The sequence below is a fragment of the Chenopodium album genome, chromosome 11 (genome assembly GCF_948465745.1).
Source record: "Chenopodium album chromosome 11, dcCheAlbu1.1, whole genome shotgun sequence".
Classification (NCBI taxonomy): domain Eukaryota; kingdom Viridiplantae; phylum Streptophyta; class Magnoliopsida; order Caryophyllales; family Amaranthaceae; genus Chenopodium; species Chenopodium album.
In genome coordinates this window covers 59539764-59564449 of record NC_137844.1, presented here as the reverse complement: position 1 = coordinate 59564449, position 24686 = coordinate 59539764, and the positions used below count along the sequence as shown (strand labels likewise).

The 24686-nt window shown below is 32.0% G+C and overlaps 2 protein-coding genes and 1 pseudogene across 2 annotated transcripts; all 3 read right to left on the bottom strand.

Annotated features, from left to right (window-relative positions):
• Positions 1-4677: 4677 nt before the first annotated feature.
• LOC145569487 (organic cation/carnitine transporter 3 pseudogene) lies at positions 4678-6686 on the bottom strand (annotated as a pseudogene).
• Positions 6687-14884: 8198 nt separating this feature from the next.
• LOC145567019 (21 kDa protein-like) lies at positions 14885-15611 on the bottom strand. The gene has a single exon (XM_081626251.1). It carries the CDS (start codon positions 15609-15611, stop codon positions 14952-14954), a length of 660 nt encoding a protein of 219 aa, XP_081482377.1. The 3' UTR covers positions 14885-14951.
• Positions 15612-22194: 6583 nt separating this feature from the next.
• Positions 22195-23030, bottom strand: LOC145569486 (pectinesterase inhibitor 9-like). Its single transcript, XM_081628828.1, has one exon. It carries the CDS (start codon positions 23003-23005, stop codon positions 22367-22369), a length of 639 nt encoding a protein of 212 aa, XP_081484954.1. The 5' UTR covers positions 23006-23030; the 3' UTR covers positions 22195-22366.
• Positions 23031-24686: the final 1656 nt, after the last annotated feature.

Genomic DNA, 24686 nt, shown 5'->3' with positions numbered 1-24686 from the left:
TAAAGTTGGTGAAGGCGCTTCGTTGTCTGACCAAGGCATTTGGAGAAATGGAAGATCATAAGGAAATTCATCATCAAATTAAATATTCCATACTAAAAAATAAAACTAATCCCCCTTCACAAATTGTATGAAATGTTAGATAGCATAATAGTGTTACCAAAATTACATTACCAGGACATAATGTGTTATAAGAAGATGGGACTCCACAAACCAAGAGAAGTTGTGACATAGTGTTGGCAAGAGTGGCATTTGCATTGATAATAGACTTGACGTTGCAAAAACATTCCCTGTCTTCTCGTATATCTTCCTTGAGTACATTACAGCACATTGACGGAGCCGTCGACGCAGCATTACAATTTGACAATCTCTGCCAACACATCCCTAACATTGTAGAATCTTCTTGTGCTGATATTGCCATAAATTGCATTGTTAGCAACACTAGTGCTAGCCTTATAGCCGTTGCGATTGGTACCACCTTCATATGTTCTGCCGTAGACTTCATGATCGACTAATCGTCGATTATGGACTACTTAGCTTGTTCGTATATTTTTTTGTACTAGAGAAGCAAAGATATGCGTGCATTGAGTAAGATCATAACTTCATAAGGAGTACATTGTTAATAATAATAATGGAGTTTAAGTATAAATTTGAATTGACTTTATTTATTGACTTGTTCTAATTCTTGACAAAGATGTCCCATGTGCATAACTACGACTGTACTTATAGAATTATACTACTTCAGTTGACTTTACATTCATCTCCCTAATATAGCACTATCTGTAACATGCCAGCTAAATTTAACTAGTTAAGACATTTTGACAATTGCTCACAACTAACTTCTCCTCGATCGATCATGAATTTCCATGCTTTTAGTTTCGTTTATTTTTGTCAATTTGATCTCTTATAATAAATGTTATAGTTTCTAATGATAACCAATAAGCCATGCAAATTCTATGTATTTATTAGTTAATTCTCAATCTTGTACTGCAACACAAATCATAGACTAATAAATTAATTATTCAAAAATAGTGTCATGTCCATACTCGTAAAATGCACGTAACAATACTCTAGGCGCACTAGCTAGTTGGTTTCATGGTAGATAAATTGATGACTACCAAGAGTGAGTATTAAACTAGCTACTCGCCGTACATAATTATCTTTGTTCTTCATACTCGTTAGTTTCTACATTGATTAATTATTTTCTTCCTCTCATGCTTTAGCCTAATAAACGGAAGTACTTGCTAAGTTACTAACGCAATGTTTGCCATTGATATAGGATACTGGACATACATTTCAAAGTCAATTATGGTTGGTAATTGGTTAATTTAGTATTGTTGTAAGCTTGATTAAGATAATCAAAGTTATGGTGATGCCTGCGAACAGAAGTTTACAGGCGTTGAGGATAAATTTTAGCATCATTTTTAAGTAGCAAATTGCTTAATTCTATGTCAATAACAAGATTAGCAGCTTCAACTTGCTGTTGAAAACTAATATCAATATCGACAATATAACAGTATTATTCTGCACCTCGTTGTACTCCGGAAAGCTAATACACCAACCAACAAAACTTATGCTAGTACATTTTTTTAAATATTTATTACAGGTACTTTGCTAACAACTCAGCCCATTAGGCCCATATTTTGAGGTTTAGTGGACCAACAAATAACGCTACCATCTAAAGCACAATAGGCCATATTTTGACTTTCACTAAAGCCCATTATGCCACTTTCATGCATTAGCGATTCAGGGACATTGAGTCCAAACAAACAATATGGGTGTTTGTTTTGATTATTAACAGACATCATCATATCCCTAAACACTATTTCCTTTTTGTTGAAGACTTGAAGGACCAATTTTGATCTTTTTTAATTATATTTTAGTTCTTACCATTCTCTTGTCAATTAATCAGTTAGCCTTAGCCTCTCCGTTTCTTTTAAAATACAACAGTTTGTCAATTCTTATACTAACTTTGAATTATTTTTTCACTACTATATCAAAATCACAAGCTATTATGTAATACGTTGGATTAGTCACAATTTAGTTTTGAAATACCTTATAATACTACCTCTATTTCATATTATTTGTAACAATTTGATATAAAGTGTGAGTAAAAAATATCTTATCATTGAAAGTAATATGAAACAAATTAAAGGTAGTAATTATTATTAATACATAATTAGAGATATTGATGGTCAAAGTTATGTCTCGACACAAAGGATTCAATCAAAGTATTGTTATAAAACAACAAATTGAGTATCACTAATTTCATAATGTAATGATATTCACTCTAAAATTTTCAAAATTTTGGATTCAAGTTTGGATTTTAGGCTTCAATATATCGAGTCTAAACTAATTATATCCTAAGTACTTTTCAATTACTGATTAATATATTAATTTGCGTGTGTGTGTGTTGGATAGATACAGACTTTCTTCCTTCTTTCTTAGCCTAATGTGCGTGTTTGGCATGGAATCATAGAGTTTTTGTTGATTATATTGACGACGTAATGATAATGATTGATTCAGGGAGCTAAGCTAAGCTAAGCTGTCTGCACTACGTGCTGCTAATGAATTACTTTCAGTTGCTATTAAATTCATAATATAACTTCCTACTTTATTCGACCTTATCAAATATCAATCAATTAAGTATTCAAGTTAAAAATTCATAGCTTTCGTTTCTTGAAAGGGATGCTTTATAATTGAAAATTAAGTCGTGATTGCCACCCTTAAATATTTGCATGAATTTTGAACATAAAAAAATTGTCCACCAATATTAATGTTCAAACATCCAAATGAAGTAATGAAGCTGGCAATTGGAATGGTCGGTATAAGTTGCTTTCGATAAAAATTAGTTCAATTTGTAAGATCTTCTACGATTCTTTAGCTCAAGTTGTTCAGATCTTCAGCTCTGGACCACTGCTAACCTCCCCTTGTTTTGGAGATAAAGTGATCATCTTTGTCAATTCTAAACAATGACGGACAAGTATCATATCGTGTTTGAATTAAATTCTTATATAGAAGAGAGTGGTTTTAAAAATATCACATACCTAAGATGTTTGGGGCCATACGTATGTAATCCAATAATCCATGCATGTATTTACACATCAGCGATTCTGTCTACTACACATTTTATTTAACGATTCATTGTTGACTGGTTCACTTGACTTGTTTACCTAACATCAGTCATAAATTTGAGTCAATAGTTTGCTTTGCCGAATTTATGAAAATCTCTACCTATTTAATTTGACTTGAAGCCAAACCAATAAAGATATTTACACTGTTATTATTTAGCCTCTTTGTCTACTAATTAATACTCCCTCCGTCCCTAAATTAGATTCTTACTTCTAGCATTTATTCCTCACATAATAGAGAGAAGTAGGAATGTAATTTGGGAACGGAGGGAGTATCTAAAGTTTGTAGCTTATTTGAGCCAATAGGAACTTATTCTCTTCGGTGTCTTTTCCTGCTTGAGTTGGAGGAAGGAAGGAAGGAAAAAAAAAAAAAAAAAAAAAAAAAAAAAACTATGTATTATTTATTCTTGAATTGAGATTATATTATTACTGCCATACAATGGCTGCCTTTTCCTTGTCCTCATCCATTCATTAAAGCAATTCATCATGTTTACAGGACACAATTTTATCCCTATCTTTACATTATTGATCAATGTATAGTAGGGAAAAACTGTTGAATTACACATCTAGTATTTGTTTGCGACTGACATTTTTACAATAATGTTGCTAAGATCGAGTGATGTATGGGCTATCTAAAGTGATCGGGTGTAAGAATACTCCAATCATTGCAAAATGTTAGAATATAATCATGTCATATTCTTAATTAGTTGGTAAGATAAGTATAATTAATTTGATCATTAAGTAGAGAAGGAGGATCTTCAATGAGATTTAAAAAGTTTCCAAGTCAAAATCGAAAAATAGGCGCCCAACATCAAAGACAATTTGAACTGATGTTGTCTATTAATTGGGCTCACTAAAGACTAGTCTATGAAGGTTGCCAAAGCTATAGTATGTGAAAACAAAGCATCAGGATAATTTGCATTATACTTGTACAATTGCACATACATCATCCCATTTCTGTGAATTAGTTTAGGTTAGCTGGCATAAATCTTAGGCTTAATTTCGATAGCATCTTCCCCACCTGTCTTGTGTTCTCATTTGAACATAAAAGGTTTATCAAGTACTTATAGAAAGTGATGTATTTCCTTTGACCTCGCTTTTATCCCTCCCTATCATATCACATGATACACATTTTACAACGAAGTACAGTATTTAAAACATAAATGTTTTTAAGAAAATTTCTCTTTTCAATCAAAGAAATCAAAAGAGGAATCCACACTTTATAAGACTTCTATTTAATTTAATCCTCTAAATGTTCTTCTAAAACAAATACATATGAATAGAAAATTAGGGAATATTATATTTTAGGATGCTCAATGATTGATGGAAATACCAATAGTTCAAGAACATCATAGCCTCATGGAAATCTAGTTGAACCTAAAACATCAAACTACCACTACCAATAAAGTGAGTCAAAGATTCGTCAATACTCCCTACCAAATATTTTTGGAGATAACTTGAATTTTGTGGAATTATTGATTGTCAATGAATACTAGCTTAAAATACCTGTACCAATATCAATATTCGACCATGGAAACACAAACAATAGTAGTAGTAATTTGTAAACAAATAAAGTAATCAAAATTGTGGATCATCTCATACTATAGAGTTGGAATACACCAAAGTATGTATATGTAACATGTTACATTCAATTACCAACTAGCTAGCTCAACCTAGCTATAACATCTATGGTATTTATGTTTTTTTGCTCAACTAGTATTACTTGCCCACAAAAATTGACCCCATCCTAAGAACAAACAAACCAAAAAAATCTAAATTAAATAATCAATGACAAGAAACAGATCATCAATCATGCAACTTAACAAGCAGTCACCTTAGCTTCCAAAAGAATAATTAATGAGTTGCCCAGAAGCTGCCTAGCTTTTGTGCCTTGTCCTCCTCCTCGTCCATGGTATCCGCTAGCGCGGTTCCCCTGGTCTCCGGTAAGAATATCGCGAACATCCCACAACCGGCGATCACAATCCCAAACACCCCGTACGCTATAAACGGATCCTTACGCCCTGCTGCCACCAACGGCGGGGCAAAAGCCCCTCCAAACACGAGGGCTTGACGTGCCATAGACACGGCTGAGTTGCGAACACAAGTAGGAAATAGCTCGATTGTGAAGATTAACATGAGGTTCAACCCGGAAACAGCACTAAGGAATGAAAGTATCTCAAGAACAGCTTGTAGGATAATCAATTGCTCAAAATATCCTACAACAACTACCAAAATGCTGCACAATCCGCTCAATAATGTGAACCCGACTACAGCGATTTTCCTATCTAACCTATTAATTAAAACAAATGTCAAAAACGACCCTGGCAGTTCTGCCAATGCGTTAAGGGTGACACTCACATAGAGGTTAAACGGCAAATTCCCAAGGGCTAGTGGCATACCATAATAAACCACTCCAATCCCAATACACATCACGGAAACCGTTACTAGACGTCGAAGGGCCCATGCCCTCGACATTAAGACCCTCATCGCGGAGTACACATCAGTGTCATCTCCGCGAGGGGCCTCCTCCTCACCAAAGAAACTCAAAGTGAGTTGGCTTTGGTGTAGGGTCGCGATATTTTTTAACGCATCCATTGCTTCCTCGCGCCGCCCTCGGATAAGAAGCCAACGCGGGGATTCCCTAACAAACACAAACACAAGAACACAATACACCAAAGCTGGGATCGAAGCCCACATATACATCGCTCTCCATGATTCACCATTAGTCAAAAAGGCGATACCGGGTAAAGATAGAAAACCAAAAGAAAAGCAGACGAACCCAATCACACCAACCTGTCCACGCCACTGCTTACCCACCACTTCGGTGGCTAACACCAATGAACACGTCCCAATAGCCGCCCTTCCAAACCCCGAAACAAATCTCAAAAGCGCGTAAATCCATATATTTTCCGAGAACAATGCTGTAAATATACCTGATAATGACATCGCTAAGCACGAGATCAACAATAGATTCTTACGGCCGAGCCATGAATCCGCCAAAGTCGCCAGCACAAGGCCACCAATAAGACAACCGATAAAGAAAGACGAGGCCGGGAGCCCCGTCAGAAAAGAGTTGGCGCATTGCAAGCCATACTCCGATATAATTGTTGCCTTTCTGGGGGCGTCCCACTCCCAAGTGGCGCCCGCAGGAATGGCACAAATATCGGTCCCACACGAGCCCGACGTGCAATGCCACGCGGGCTCAGCATCAGTAAAAATCGAAATAAACGTTTGCTGGGCGTCGAACGCCCAAGCAAACGACACGAGAATACATTGGAAAACTTGTGCACAACCTAAGTTTCCGATGCATTGCTCGATTCGATCATTCACAATTTGATTTTTGTTCCGGGGTGGGTGACGATAATCATATTGACTAGAATTATGATCATCGCTTTGATTTGAAAGCAAAGGAGAAGAATCCCCCATAATTTTTTTTTTTTCCCTAGTTTATATTTTTTGGGGATTTGGATTTTGGAAGAATAATTTGGAGTATATACAAAGTACTCCGTATAAAAATTGAAGGGTGTGAAGAAATTATTTTATAATTTTCTTGAAAGTTGTGAATTTGTGATGAAAAAGTTGGAGGTATTTAAGGGAATGAAGAAACATTTAAGGACAAAAATCAATTGGGATCGACCAAAGCATGTGAGTTAAAAATCGTGAGTCATAGAAAATGACGTGGCGATGAATATGATCCTACGGTGACAGTATAATTCCAGAGATATCCCAGCCAATTATATTTTGACAGCTTGTCATTTAGATTTATTTTATTTAATTTTTTTGGAGTATATGATTTGATTTTGATTAAATGAAATTTTAAAGATTCGCCGTTCTAAAATAATGTTAGTTTTAGTAATGGTAGAACTCTAGGGAGGAGGAGTTCCAAGTTTTGTGGTGTATGTATTTACAATTTTGGAGTTTCCATTTTGTCCTTACAATAAAGGGAATTATGCAAATTTAGGGAGAGTGATTAGGGGTAGTGGGGATAATTTAACGATATTAGTGGGTTTTCTGTTTTTTTGTGTGGTCGATAAGTATCAAAAACACTGATTTTAGCTCAAATTTTGTAAACTTTTAAGTAAAATTATATTGGTTGCGCTTATATTTATTAAACACCCCACAAAAAATACTGTTAAACATAGGCAGGTTAAAATTTTGTTTTATTTCTATGAAGTGTCAAAGTTAGTTAATAAAAACACTCAATTTTTAAACATATTAGAAGTCTACAAATTTAATATTTTTGATACTTGATGTCAAAATATATCGAAGTTGTCAACGATTCCACACTATAAATTGATAATTAATAAATATTTACATCCAAGGAGGTGTGTGTATATATATATATGTATATATATATAAAAGGAATGAATTCTTCTTGAATCCTTTAATTATTTTCTAGCTATAAATTGCAAAAATGTACCTATTCTATTAATTCAGATCAAATTATGTATCTATTCAATTAATTAATTTTCAAAATATGTATCAAATTACAATTTTTATGAGTTGCACAAATCATTGGCTCAAGCTAAGAAGCTTGATTTTTTTTTTTTCAAAAAAAAAAAAAAAAAAAAAAATATTCTTCATGTTATAGCATTTAGCCTAAACGGTACTTTTTTCTGTGTCATTGGCCACATTGTATGGTCGAGGTTAATTATTTAGGGGTTACTTATTCTTTCGTTACTTAACCAATTAAGGGTTTTTGTCGGGGTTACTTATTTAGGGTTATTTATTTATGGTTACTCAGTCGGTCAATGATTACTTATTCTGGAGTTATTTAGTCGATTAGCGCGTTTTCCAGTGTAAGAGTAACCCCTGTTCGACCGAGTAACCCCTGAATAAGTAACTTTTGATCGAGTAATCCCTGACCGACCGAGTAACCCCTAAATTAGTAATCCTAAAATAAGTAACTCCGGTCACACGGTACGGTGTGACCAACTACATATAAAAATTTGTGTAACCCTAATTAAAATAAATAAAATTGTTGAGAAACTAATAAAAATTAGAGCAAATATAGTTATAACTAGAAAAGGCTAAAATTAATCCGTTCAAAAAGGTTGAGTTTTATCTATTTAAGCTCCAAAATTTCGAGATTCTGCTTGAATTCAAATGTAATTACAATAAGCCAAATTTCAGCGATCCTTATTCACTCAATTAGCACCTTAAATTTATAATCTTAAAAAATTACGGTATGGGATATAAAAAACTAGTGCACCTCTTTATCATGTATATTTACCGAAACCTACATCTAAAATTGACACCTCTTTTAGTGTCATACTATGCCTTGTGCAAATTTAATTGGTGCATGCCTAACACGTACTATTAGTTATAACTTGCAACCATCTGTCTGTATCAACTATATGGCAGAAGTCTACACTCATTCTTATAGCGAGACAAGTAGTACTACCAAAAAACAAAATGTACAACAAGTACTAATTATACTTTTTTTTTTTTTTTTGAAAGGAATTACTAACTATACTTCGTATATTAAAGAGTAGGTATCTAATCTTGTCAAGCAATGTACCTTACGTACCAATAAATATATCATGTGAGTATGTGACATAAGTGGCATAATTTTGAAGGAGATATACTTCATACATGAATAATATCCTTTTTGTTATTATTTCTCCATCAAAATAATAATAATAATAATGTAATAAAACAAAAAAAAAAAACTAATGAATACCCTAAAAGCGTTATATAAAATAAGTAAAAGTAAAAATATTAAATTAAAAATAAATATAATTACACTGATTGACGCGTAATTTTGATATGCATACTCAAATTAATATAGTAATACCACTTTATAAAATATTTTAAATGCATATCTAACATTGTGAGAACGTTTGTTAGCTAATTTTTAAAAATAATAATATCTTATTTAAAATTTGACGAAGAGAGGTATGATTTGTCCTAAATGCAATGGATCTTAAAAAAGTACAATCTTGTATCATTGTATTTTTAGTGAGTTGTAACGTTAATGTTGTCACATGCGATGTGATGCGCTTTTAGATCGAGTAGCATATAGTGCATATGTCTTTGGTTGAAATTGGGGGTATGGCCTTGTGCAGTATAATTGCGATTTCTGTCCATTTGGGGACCAAATTTCAACGGGGTGATACCTTACCATAATTGAATAAATTAATGTATCACTATAATTAGGGTAGGACAATGATGGAGTATTAAAGAATAATTATTTAATTGATTAATTATGTATCATTGAGATTTTTCCACTTCATAATGTAATAAATGAGTAATAAAGAGACATAGGTGGGACGGATTTACATTTATTACTCCGTAATATATCGTGAAACTTTGCACCAAAAAATTAATATATTGCGAAACTTGTACTATGAGAGCGTTTTCCTCATTCAATAAAAATAAAATAAAATAAAATAAAATAAAAAGTTTTTAGGATGATTTATCAACTACATAGTATAATTAGGGTTGATTAGATTCAATCAAATATAAACATGTGTTATTAGGTTGATTAGGTTCAATCAATCCTAATTTATTTTTTTCAAAATAAATTTAGGTAATAAAAAATTCACGACATACATATGTATGGTGGTTCTTCCTTTTATTTAGTTAGTTGTATGACTTGTATCGTTTTCTTTTTTATGATGTCAGATAAACTATCTGCTTGAAATTTAATTACAATTCCAATAGATGAGATATGCATGCTTGCCCTACTTTATCTTACATCAATAATTTATCTTAAATTCACTCTGCATGTACAAGGTATTAAGGTTATGCTCCAATTCAACTTGAAGTTTAATTTCATTTACATCATTGGTCAACTTATAATAGCTTAATTAGTTATTATACCCTCATAGTTTTTAAATGCATCTATTTTTAATTCTCAACAAACTTCAGTTACACAATATTTTACATCATTCAATTCACTTTCCTATAAACTATAACATGCAGGTCAAATTGATACACTTAAAAAAACAAAAAGAGTAACTAGTTAAATTCACTCATATTATATACTCCGTATTTCGTAGGAATTCACCCTACTCATTATCTTACACAATATATTCTGTTAGTGATGGAATTTACTATACCTAAATATAATCTAATACATACGACAGTAGTCCACATATGACTTGAGATACTATATCAATTTGCTTTGTCATCATCAGAATTATACGAATATTTACTCCATAATTCAACGTATTACACATTTTACGCAATACAAGTCTCACTATACACCAAAAGACAGCAACTACGTGGAACACCCTCAAAAATAGGTGACAAAAATTAATTTAATTCGCTATGAATATGTAAGAACCTTTTATATTGTCAAACTTTTAAACTCATAAAGTCATTAAAGAAATTGAGAATGTACCTCTCCAATACATTAATTAAACGACTAAGGTACATGACTATTGTCGTCTGATCATGACATACACAGTACATTAATAAAACTTCAATTTGCTACACCAGATTTGTTTAGGACTTTTCATGAAACTTTATTGGTGAAGGTACATATTTAGAATAATGGAGAACTACTCATATCAAGTGGGGTATTATTATTTTTTTTATTTGCAAAATATGTCCCATGTTAGTTTATGTGGCAATGGAGTAATTAACTGTATCATTACCTAACAATCTAACATGCATGTATGATTGGAAAAAGGTATCCCTAGTTTTCTTATACTTTTGCAATTACACAGACAAATTATACAGAGTACTAGTTGAATTGAATTGGACTTATCGATTAATTTGTATTTACACTTAAATGAACTCGATGATTCATATATGTTATAATTATCGGTGAAATAAACTTATTAATATTATAAGGGCAAATAATTAAAGAGATCGAACACACCCCTAATACTTAATAAAAATATGATTTTCTAGAATTAAGCAAGGGATAGATAGATCCTATACGGATTTCAGATTTATAATACGTACTGTGTGCAATGTCACATCAAATATAATACCTGTTTTGATGGTGGGGTGGGGGTGACAACTTGAAAATTATTGATTGCAACTAATTTAATGAACTTTACAACTATTACGCATGGAACTACTCGTATTTCATATCAAATTCTCAATGAAAACAAAGTTTTGACTTTGTCACAATATTTTTATTCAAAAAAAACATGTAAGATTAAATAATTATCATGTGTTTTAATCTATATAAACTGTGGGTACCATTAATTTATATACAACTCAATAATACTATCGCTATTCACTTGCAACTCTCCTTATACTACACGGGGTAGTTTCATTACTTCATAGTTTCATTACTTCATATATAAGCGTTCTTTTAGTCAAGTGGTACCACAAAATATATCAACTGTCTAGAGTAGGTGTATAATCCGTGTACACTGTACACAATACATGCCTTTTTTTAAAAATCAATTTTAGTGACTAGTGAGCATACGTACCAATTGATTTATACGCGGGTTTATCCAATAGTAGGCGGCTTGGTGGTAGGAGATAAGCAGTGTTTACTAGTACATTATAGCAAGTTGCCAAATAACTCAATTCTAAGTTGACCTGACCAAAAGAAATATAGTTGTGAAGGTATTGAAGTCTTTTGGATAGTTGCATTCCGTGGAGGTTATCTCATGTAATTACGGAGACATGTAATACTCCGTATACGAGTTGGACTGTTAGTCGTGTCTATGTCTATTGGTAGTTTTTAAAATAATTACGTATTTTTTATGATTATACAAAAATAATTGTGTTTGAGATGTACAGTATAATACATAGTACAGTACAATTTTATAAGGACAATGGTTTTTATAATGAATTTATGAAAGCCTTAATGAAGTGTATCCGAATCTCCTCAATTCCCATGTAAAAACAATAAAGACTATTAACAGGCTGACAAAACACAAAATTAGGCATGAAAATACTTTAAATTTATACTTTGGTATGATGCAACTTAAAAGATAGATTCTAGTAAAGAGAAACTAACGGTGGTTCTATCTTCTATCATCTGATTTTATTGTCTCATACTCAGATTCACTTTGTTTTCTTAAGTTACAACTATTACTTTATTCAATTCATATTTTCAGTCTTTAGTTGAGTTGTAATACGAGTAGATGAGTGTCACATGCAATGAGGCATATATGGTCATATAATTTTCTTTGTCTTGGTGTGGTTATTATTAATTATTATTACTCTATGTTATTATTCAGCAACTTTGTTTATTTTTTACAAATGAATCACAAAGTACGTACAAAGGTACATTTGATCGATTTCAGCAACTTTGTAATTGCGATTTTTAGGGGGCTACTTGGATCTGCGGGGCACAACTTTGCCTTATTCAAAAGGACAAAATAGCGTAGGGGTATATTATAGACTAGTAGTCTAGTAGTACTCCGCCGTATTCTATAAAAAAATATTCTATTTTACAATGTCACTAGCTGTGATTCAATTATTTAAGATGGGTAGATAAGATAAATTAAGCAAAAGTTTTTGACTCGTTATTTATTATCTTGCAAATTAATATTGATTGGTCATTGGCCAAACGCCCAAACCCTTTAAAAGAAAAAATCGAGTAAGGAGATTGATTTATTTTTGGCCGTATATATTCATAGGCCAAATACTTGAGAGCAGAGGTAAGGAAATTCCTATCCATAAACATCCTCAAGTTCAGTGGCGGATCCAGAAAACATATTCAACGGGGTCAAATAACATTTCACAAATTTTAATGGGGTCAAGTGAATAATTTTTATAGAAAAAACTTGATTTTTTTAGGAAAAAGGCTTAATTTTAGAGGAAAAAATTTCCTTCTTCCATGTTCAAGTGGGGTCCCTTGACCCCACTTAGTTGTAATTAAGTCCGCCACTGCTCAAGTTATCTTTGACTCTTTGTATATGAGATGGATTTTAGATTAGATAAAGTACGTGGTCAGATGAGTAAAATAAGTATTGGATGAGGATAGAAATTGAAATGGACGATGACTCCAGTGCGGTAGTGTTGTATTTAATGTTTACTCGATGGGGTGAAGACATAAATGAATTACGTATCTGTCAATCTGTCATCATTGGTATAGGAATGAGGATTAAAAGATCAACTTTCACATCCTAGATCTATAAGTATATCATAATCAAAAAAAATTTCTTAGCAACTCTAAAAATCTAACAAATTATATACACACTATTATTTGAGTAATTGTGAAGAGAGGTAAAGTGGAATGTCAAGAGAGAATTGAACTAAAATTTGGGCTATTTTTATTCGTGTAAACGTTGGTTTATTACAAAATCCTGTTGGAGCCCACATATCACTTGAGTTGTGTTTTGGACAACTGGGCCATGCACGTTCGTTATTTCACTCTAAGCCCACCCATATGTTGTGGGCTTACTTGGGCCTCTCTTGAAAAATTAAGCCCAAGACCAGCAAGATAATGATTCTTGAAAATAATAATAAAATAATAAAAATGCAAATTTGCACAGCTCTCCCCCAAGATCAAGATGCCATTATATACTTGGTTGGAAGACTTGGAACTAAGAACATGTATGTAATGCAAAGTAATATAAGCTTTAATAAGGTAAATATAGACAACCATTTATGCTCGTATCGAATCTCGATTTTGCTTCCCCTAGCCCCTCAAAGTCTCATCATGAGACAAACCAAGTACGAGTCACTTGTTAAGTTGCCAATGCCCGAATACAATTTTAAACAATGGGTTATCGTACATGACCTCCATTGCATATTAGACGCTAACTTGATACAGTATTAACTTTTAAAGTATTCTACCAAATTAAATATATTTATAAAAAAATTAACATTAAGTGTATTTGCCATGCTCGTACATAATTCATAAATACACTAGTCAGTTTATGTCTGGCTCTTGTTCAACAAAAAACAGTTTTCGAGGGATCTTGATTATCGCTCAATTTATTCATACTGTATTACAGTACGATTGAAGAACTATTACTAGTTGGTAGATGCCTGATTATATTGCCAACCCGTTTAGTGCAACTGTGCAAGTTAAGATATTATAGTAATTTTTGTAAAAGCTTAGAATACTCAAATTTGTATGTCTTACATCATAAGAGATAGTTTCCAAACATTTATAGTCAGAAAATTATATGGGAGTAGACATTCTAGTTCTTCCGAATTGAAACCTCTCACAGGTCAACCCGACCCAGTTAGTGTTCGAGGCTCCTTGTGATCTGAGTGAGAGTGGGGTCATGGAAAGGGGCAAGGGAATCCTAGTTCCTAAATTGCCTCTAGTGGGGACTAATCCCGTCACCTTATAGTTGTGAGATAACAATTCTTACCACTTAACCAAGTATTATTTTGGTGAGGGTTTTTGAGTTTATTGGTTGATTAATTAAACACTCACATTAATTTCAAGGTGGTAATACATATACTTAGTATCTGCCATCTTTTAACGTCATTGTTACTCTACTAGTGTCATTACTGTCATGGACTCATAGTGGGTGCAGTGCATTATTTGACTCTTGTTTAATTAAAATAATATTTTATTGGACTTCCTAATTACCAATTTCCAATAACTAATATATTAGAATAACGGTAGATGCTACAATACAAGGTCCAACAATCTAAAATATTGATTTATCAATCATATTTGATCTCTAATCTTATCAAAAATATTTATATAACTACGGAGTAAATGATATATAGGACATATTGTGTCAAAAAAAGATATATAGGACAGATGAATGATTGTGAAATAAAATTCAATATATAGCTAAATCAAAGAAATTAGAAATGTTTACTGTCTTACAAAATAAAAAGTAACATTTACACATTTAGGGGTGATTTTCTTGCCTTTAGGCTTATACATCAACAAGCTAATTGATGATTATCAAAAGCAATAATAATACAACAAAATTAAGGATGATTTTCATGGTGATGACCAATTTTAGCAGCAGCAACATAATAACGCTTAATAAGCGCTAAAGCATTACTAGTCAACTGACTTAGCTTAACAACTTTACGTTGAACTATTAACTTAACATTTCCATTCATACCACTTCCATCAAAAGCATCCCTACATGTTCCGGCATATGTTAAGGCAGTGCTTGTCCATGTTTCGACGTCGCTCGCCTCCATCTCCGTCTCCGTCCAAGCCGGAGCCCCGCCCATCTTCTCGATTGACCGTGCAAGTTGGGCGGCGGAGGTCCCCACTGCCATGGTGCAGTCTGATAAGGCTGCCTTCTCCATGGGCTTAAGTGCACCGGTCTTAGAAAGCCGGGCTGTGGTCTGTGCCGCGGACTTGGCCTCTATGAGGGCTATAACGAGGGCCTTGGTAGCGAGTCGTTTCGGGTTGTTTTGGATTTGTGATGCCTGTGGGAGAAGGGTGGCGTAGCAAAGCGTAGGGTATGTGGTGGTGGAGCAGCACTTTTTGATGAAGTTTGTACTACTTGTGCTCGTGCTCGTACTCGTGCTTGTGCTTAGTTTTGTGGAGGCTGAAGAAGGGTTAAAGGATAGAAATATGAGGACGAGGAAAATGATCGGAGTAGTAATATTTTGGGGAAGTGAAGATTTCATGTTTGCTAACTTAACTATTAGAAGTAGCTAGGACTTGTTGAGTTGATTTGCTAAGTATTTGATACTCTATCTTGTGCTTTCTATAACAAGTGAGTGTATTGTTTACGGTAGGCGTTTGTTTCCCTATTTATAGCCCATTTGCACGTTGCACTTCACATAAAGAAGTGATAGTCTGCTAGCTGGCTTAGCTGCCATTCCTAAAATATTTAGGGCATATCCAATGGGTAGGTACAACGGTTTGTAGTTTATTTGACAATATTTTAGCCTATATTATTATTAGATACTTCATTCGTTTTTTTAGCTGTAATAAAATGCTTCCTTAAATGCATGACAATATTTTTCTTGGCTATGTCTTTTTCTATGTATAAATCACTATGGTAAAATATAAATCACTAACTATGATAACATAAATATTCAAACGTTACTATGGAGTGAAAAGAGTGGAAGATACACAGTATATGTACAATCTTCTCGAGTGGCCTGGTGATCAAGCTACAATGAAAGAGTAGCATGCAATGTCAATCTATAATCAATATACACTACATACCATCATTCTATAAATTGCGGCAAATATAATACTCGTAGTAGAGTACAACTAGTGATAGAAGATGAAACCTATATGGTCTCAACTATTAGATTAAATTTTGGTTGAGTTAGCTAAGATTGTACTAATAAAGGTAGCGTAATAAGAAGGTCACAACTAAATTCAAATTTGATACATCTCTTATTTTAATTTTGCGCTATATGATTTATAGTATTACAAAGCTTATTCATATTACTTTTAAGGACTATGTTGAACAAAATCCTACATAGTAATATACACATTTAAAACTTGTAAAAATCATTAAAATATCAATTTAACTAAAATATTCAACCCTATATAAAAATTTTAAAATGACAGACAATTTCTCTATTGATTCGTGCTCTGAAATGTAAGTAGCCAGCTAAATTTAATGCAGGGGTTTGCTGACTATAAGTAGGTGGACTAGGAATATATAATGAAGATTGAAGAATGATGAAGATATTGAAGTAGTGCTCGGTGCTCGTAGAAAATAGGAGCAATATATATATATATATATATATATATATATATATATATATATATATATATATATATATATATATATATATATATATATATTTTTTTTTTTTTTTTGTTTTTTTATTTTGAAATTTGACATTGCATATTTCATATTTGCATAGGTGGTAAATAGATACTACCTGATCTTAAGATTCGTTTGTTGGGTTGTTGTATTGGAAGAATGGGTTAAATCTCATAATTTATGGTTGTTGGGCCAATTTTATAGTACAATGAAAATATTTTGCATGGATTTTAACTTCTTTTTTATTTGATTTTGGAAGATCAATTACGGCAATAATGTATAGGTTGAGTTAATAATTAATTACCTAGTTGTTGATCATTTTTATTGCATTTTTGTTTTTTTTTTTTTAATCAGACCAATCATACATAGTATTATTCATGTATAATCACAGGTTGGTAATATAATTTTCAGATATCATATACTTCGTATGTAACTAATTAATTTAGATATCACTTTAGCACTACTTGGGTATATTTTATTACTCTATGATATTTAATTTGCAAAATATTGTAAAATGATACTCATGAGATTTTATTGTTAGAGGTTAGCTAGGTTTTTGCCCGTAAAATAAGAAAGAGGGTATTTACAACTGTACAACCTCTAGGGAGTACGTTAGGGTATATAAGAAGTCAAATATGAAAATATTAAGTTAAATAACGACTTATAGCAAATATTGGTTAAAATCTATTATCATTCTAAAAAGTAATATTGCTAGAATACTAGAACTGTGTTTAGTTGAAAAGTAGTCAGAGTATAGTTTATTTGTATAATTGTATACAATATTTAAATTCAGAACGTGTCAGATAATTTGATACCGATAATATAGTAATAGTAGTCCTTAGACTCCTTACTAATTAATCTCCCTCAAAAGTTTCTTCTTAGGAAATGTGCAGCCCATTTTATTGCACATAATATGAAATAGGAGAAGTACATAAATTGCTACGAAGTTACCCATCAATACCTATATACTAAAGTAATCCCCAACATTATCCCCTAATACACGTGTCACCCTCTGAGTAAAAAATTTCCCGCCCAAACTTTTTGTGTGTGTGTTTTTTTTTTTTTTTTTTTTTTTTTTTTTTTTTTATCTTCTAAAAAAGTTTGTTACAAGAGATAAATTCAAAAAAGAAAAACTAAACTTCTTATTAATGAGTTTTATTTTTTTTTTATTTTTTTATTTTTTTTTGCAACATGCGCATATTTATTGAGATACATCTTATGGTATATTACATACATGAATATGTTTTTTTATTTTTTTTTTTAAGTTTTTTACTTCCAATGATTATGTTTTGTATGTAACCTTTCTAATAAAGATAACAAAACACTACTGTAAAAACCGTGCAAGGCACGGGGTTTGAACTAGTAAAATAATGGTAACTTATGGTTCATGGGTGAGCAGAACCATCCATCATTGACTTGTAAACTTATGCACAGGTTAGGATTCCAAAATATAGGATTATTAATCTGGAACCTTCTTCCTTCCTCAAAGACCTAGTGCCCGCAGTTGCTAGCTTACTTTGAATCTTAATTGATTTAATTAACTCCTTAACTACAGCTGTTACGGAGTAAGTTGTAATCAATATCTTTTAGTCCTAAACTATATGTAAATTTACTAATCACTAACTATTGTTTGTGGAATTTTTCTAACAGATTCATTCAAAGGTTTTCTTACAAACTATATATGTGTGCAATTATTACCTAGTATTGCTAGTAACTGTAGTTATTTCATTGATATAGAGACAATAGAGTATTTATAATGATTTTTTTTTTTTTTTTTTTTTTTTTTTTTTTTTTTTTGACAAGAATATATAATGAGTTCTTAAGTAAAACATTGATATTCGAAATTGATTAATAATAGACCACATATTAATTACTTCTTGTAGATAAATTTGTACGGAGTAGATGATATACTCTCATCACAGTACTCATAAAATTGAATGTTATCAAAGTAATTTCACATTACAAAAACCCGAGTAGACAGATTTTGTTTCTACTGCAAATAGTCAAATAGCCTAGTATTTCAGGACCAAGATACATATCACTAATTCATGATATTGTATTGTACAGAGTAACTCTTTCTTATTCTACTCCCAATGTATTAATTATATGTGCACAACTAGCTATACATCACCAATGCAGTAAGAAATAACATAAATTTACAAATTACAATTATATAAAAGCTGCTTCTTACAAAATTGTACTTACGAATCCAACTAAAAGATTACTAAATGTCAACGACTTAAACTCATTGTTTAAGATTAGATGAGTAAACGATGTGTCTTATGCAGTAATTTGACACGAAAGAAGCCCTTGTCAAATCATCACTACTTGGTTCATTGTTTGACTTTTGAAAATTAAAAAAGGATAAATACTTTAGAAGAATCTAGACTAGCTAATAATTTATGCATATGCATTTGTGGTATGACTTCGAACTGAACAAAAATACAGACAAAAGTGTAAGAAGAAGGTTTTAGTAATACAGAGTTTTGTCCTTTTTAACAAGTGAAGTGATCGAGTCAAGCAGACATAAAGAAAGTTCCTAGTTTCAAAGTTTTCGTGCATCCATTTAAGGTACAGCTACAATTACCAATATTAATTATTACTCTCATAAAAAAATTATATTCTTAATATGTAGCTTAGATATCAAATTGTAGTACTATGTCGGAGGTTGTTCTAATCTGTTTGCCAAAAAAAATCTTGTATTCTTTATATTCATTCTTATCTACAGCGCATAATGTAACCCAATTTTTAAGGCAGTGCCTATTAATTTCTATTAACTTCGATCTGCATATTATTGCAACGATTGTTAGGGTCACCCACCTTGATAATTTCTTACTCCACTTGCAATTCGGGCGAGTTGACTAACTTTTTATTTTTCGTACATGTTATATTTAACTTTTTACACGGTTTATATATGATTTCATTAATCACATTTTATTTTACAAAACTATAGTATGCCAAATGCCATGAGTATTTCCTTTGTTTCTATTGAATGATTTTCTTGATTGAAATAGTTTATATGTAATTCTACATCATCATCACTTTTTTTTAAAAAAAATTATAATTGTGCATTAATTTTAATGTATACAGTTCTTGTTTTTATTGAATTATAATTTTTTAAGGCATAAGAGCAAGAGTGAGAATCGATCTCAGAATTGTTTGAAATCGGAAAGAAAGCTCTAACCACTTGAGTTATCCCTCACTTTCTATTGAATTATACAAGTATTTGTGCATCAATAGTTATTTCTAAAATATTACTACAAGTACTGAGAAACAAGCTTGCAAAAAAAAAAAAAAAAAAAAAAAAAAAGTACTGAGAAACAAAGCTCTTATAAATAAAGACTGAGCTTGTTTTTTTTGACTTGTCGACTTCTTAAAACATAAAGTGAATATTATTGAGCCAAAATGACAACTTTTGTCAATTTGTCTAGATAATCATGGCATTAGGCATACTATAGTTTTATAAAAGCCACATAATTTACTGGTATAAAATTATATAGACAGTCTGTCTTCTGCTTACTAATTTACTGGTATAAAATTTGGTCCAAAATATTGTAAGGCCCAATACGATAGTCCAAGTCTACTATTAGAGGGCTAAACCGTAGATATTAGAATAATACTTTTATCAACTGGGCCAACCTACCAAAAGTCCAATCCCATTGCATCGAACCTTCTCTTTGCTACTCTTATGTCTTTTGTGAGTTGTTTGTAAGTTTAATTTTGTGACCTCGTTCAAATTTGAGTTATCCAAAACTTGATAACTATTAAAAAGGTTTTCATTTTACATTCGTACGGTTATGAGATTAAAACCTATAGAGACAATTTAGGGGACATTATTCTGAATTTATAAAAGCCAATAATCCTAATCGAAATTAAATTCAATCCAATTCAAATAAATGATAAGGTCCTTGTCTTTGTAAGGGTTTCCCACTCCATCTGAGGTGGCCCTCTCACCTTCACTATTGAAGATTTTTTGGCATCACAAATTAATGGGGGTAATCTCTTGGGTCCTGGTTTAAGTGTATGACCCACTATAATGCCATTACCATATACTTTGAACTTTGTAGATTCCAAATTTGTGACCCAAGAGAGTAGTACATTAAAGTGAAAACATACAAAATATGGCCTCTAAAATGAGAAGGGCTCCATTTTCATTCAATTATAAGTCATACAATTCTTGTAAAAATTTAGGTCCCTTTATAATGCCAGTATGCAACAAAAGGCTTCATATTATGGTAAAACATTATATCAAAATTATCAAATTATATCATTGTTCATGCTATTCTCTTTACTCTAAGAAAAAAGATTAGAATGAAAACAAAGATGTGTTACGTGTGTCGTACACTCATTGTCTTCATCACTTGTAGATCCGATCATGCCAAGTATATTGCATATATGAACTGCCATACCGCAATTCGCGGAATATATAGACCATAAAGCCAAAAATTGAACTATTGAAGACAAAAATTGTTTGATTGACCTTCGTCTAATTGTCTTGCATGTCACAATAAGTACAAATCCTAGTTGAAAAAACAAGCAATCGTATTTGAATACTCCAATTGAGTTCAATTATTTTATTGGGATAAACCCAATTTCCAACAGTTCATAGTTTATTTCTTTATAGCTCAACTTGGTACAAAAATCAAAGAAACTGACCATTATACCTCAAGACCATAACAGCATAACTTGATTATATTCGCCACATCGAAAACAAACAAAGATGCTAACATGATTGAAGAATCCCACTAAAATATGTCACTTAGATTTGGGATTGCGGGATCGAATTAGTTGAATGTCTTGTAATAGTCGTAGGTGGTATTATATTTATTATTTTCCGAATAATAATTTGCTTATATTGAATAAGACACAATTGAATACTCGTATAGGGTAAAACACGATATCAATCGTAATATTCATATATAGGGTTAGGGTAAAGACGAAGTACTTAAAAGATTCGTCGTTCTTATATTGTTATGCCATGAGTCTCATGCTAGAAATTACCAAAGGAAACCCAAAAAAGCTTATGATTAAACTCACATTATATTTAGGATTTGGACAGTAGGACATCCATACTTTCCAACAAACCAAAGTCACAGGATTGCACCCTTTTCTTTTAGTGGGAATTGTAGGTCTCTCTCCACCCACTTTATTTTTTCTCTTTTGTGGGGTAAAGGGGTTAAGGATTGGGCCAGATTGAACATATATGCAATATATGAGGTCGGTCATGAATGATTAAGATCTATAGATGTGAATGTATTCCTAAAAATTTGAATAAAAATTAATGCAAAAATTCAACATTAATGACTCAAATGTAAAAGATTTTCTCGAAATTTTGTTTTAGTGTTACAAACATTACAAACCAATTCATCAAGTATTCAACTTTGATCAACAAGTGTACTCCCTCCGGCTATTTTTTTCTCAAACGAATACAAATCAAAAGAACAAATAGAGACGAAGAGAGTACAAAATAACACAGGTACTTATCACTCAATTACAACATGATTAAACTACCAAATCACACCATCGATCTTAGAGAACTCAAAACAACAGAATGTAGAAGCTCAGTCACTAACCTTTGTACTTCACAGCTCACACATTATTAATTACTTCCAAAAAGAAATGAAAAACAAAATTAATCCAAAATAAAGGATTTTAAACTTGTAGTTTGGCAAATTTATACCTAGAAACAAAGCGATTAACCAAAGCAAGAGCATTACTAGTAAGTTGCGCAACATTATTAACCCTCTTTTGAACAACACCCTTAACTTTCCCACCTTTATTATGTCCATCTGATAAACCATCAACACAAGTACTTTCATCAGTTAACGCACTACTAACCCAAGTTTGAACATTACTCATATGCCACATAAAATCCTCGCCATTAGTGTACCCTAAATTCGCAAGCTCCTCGAACGAACGTGCTAGTTGATCAACCCCATCACTCATAGTATCGATACAATCTTTAACTGCCTCGAACTCTCTATGTTTGATCCCTTTGGCATTTTTCATTCGTGAAACAAATCGAGCAGCTGATCTGGCCTTAGATAAGCTCACCACCAACGCGGTTAAGGCTAGTTGGCGGTGGCTTCGGCCTATCTTGCTACCAAAGCCTGATAGGCTGTGGTAGCATAGAGGAGGGTATCGCGTGGCACGACATGATGACTGTATGAAACTTGAAGGGTGTTTAGTGTGCTTAGTTGGAGACTTTGGAGGGTGGTGTGCTATGGTTGTTGAGAGTATAGCAAAGAGGGAGGAAAGGATGAGGAAGAGAGTAAATATTGGTTTTTCCATGGTTTATTTGTTTGAGTATCTTTGATTAATTGATTGTGTTATATGAACTTTTAAGGGGTTTAGGGGTATATAATATGGGAAGATTATCTGGTAAAAAAAGTTTGGTTTGTCTGTCTATTTTGGCTTCTTTTGAGGATTGTTATTTGTTTAATGTTTCTTTGACAGTAGTGTTAATCAGTCTAGGAGTATATATCTTGGATCAACTTTACTAATTACTACTTACACTGTCCAAAATAGAACAACTTTACTAAAGTACGAACTTTGTTTCCTAGTACTTTTTCCGGACTAGATTTATTCAAAGGGTAAATAAAATTAAAACTGTTATAAAAATATTGGATGACGATTAAAAATAAGGCAATCATAAAGAGACAGTATGAGAACAGAGGAGGGGTAGATAAGTAGAGCCCACTAATCCAACTTTTGTAGTAATCATAATGGGCAAGGGTGTAACAGATGAATTTGCTGGAAGTAAAAATGTGTAGTTACAACTCTTACAAGTTTACAGCTGAATGTAGCATGTCATGTTCATGTAATATGGTGCGTCATTAGTCTCATTACAATATGATACATGAACAAGAACAACTTAAAGTTCTCCACTGTGGGTCCAAATAATAAAGTTTCAAAATGTTTTTTTAAAAACTTCTTTTTTTTTTTTTTTTTTAGCTTTTCTTTATTAAAAGGAGTTAAATTGAAATTATTGCTTGGATAGCGTTTGGTTTGTCGGCTCGGTTTCCAACTACCCCATGCATAGCCTTTCTGTATTAGTATCGTTGTTGTGTTACTTGTGTATTCAGTCATTTTAGATAATTAGCTAACACGAATAATGAAGTTGTAAACCAAACAAATAAGGCCATATTTTGATCAATAGAAAAACGGATGGATGAAAAATGTTTATAGGTTGCAAAATCAAAAGTAGTTAGGTACAAACATCTTAGTTAAATCAAACAAATTTTTTGATGAAAGGTAATTATAACAAGTAATCTTATTTATTTCATGAAGTATGAATGATTTTTACTAGTACTAGTATTAAAACATAGAAAAGGTAAATTTGTTTGGCAAATCAATCAAGGCATCTCATGTTATTTGAGATCTTAAATTCTTAATGTAATGTACTATACGAAATTTCGGATATACATCGATTTAATTGAAATAATAATTTCTTGATCCCTTTCGGAAAAAAAAAGAAAGAAAAAAAAAAAACTATTTGACCATCATGCACTAATTAAAACAAATCTCCCAAAAGACCTGTAAAGAGAACTTTTGCAAAAGGCAACAATAGGCCAATAAGTAGAATAAAAGAATGCATTTGGATAACTGTTTGAAAGATTTGTCATGATTCTAGGTAAAGATAATTAGGTGAGTGCTTAGTAGTGAGTATTAGCCATTTTAGGGCACAACCGCACAAGCCTTTGATAAGGTCAAAATTCACTTTAGCTAGCAGTACTACATTATTGCTTATAAGATCAACTATTTTATAGATGTTGAAAATTATGCTTAAGTATGTGACGTTTGTAATTTGATGAATAATGCTTAAAAAAAGTATAAAGGAATGAAATATAAGGGAGTCTAAGCTTTCTCTCATATTAAAGGTGTACATCGTGAAATCAACTATTTTTTAATATAGATATTGAAAATACTTTAATTTATGTGATTTATTTAATGAATAACAAAGTTACAAGGC

What these genes read in the sequence shown, in the direction of transcription:
- LOC145567019 (XM_081626251.1), bottom strand. Translation starts at nt 15,611, where the DNA reads ATGAAATCTTCACTTCCCCAAAATATTACTACTCCGATCATTTTCCTC.
- LOC145569486 (XM_081628828.1), bottom strand. Translation starts at nt 23,005, where the DNA reads ATGGAAAAACCAATATTTACTCTCTTCCTCATCCTTTCCTCCCTCTTT.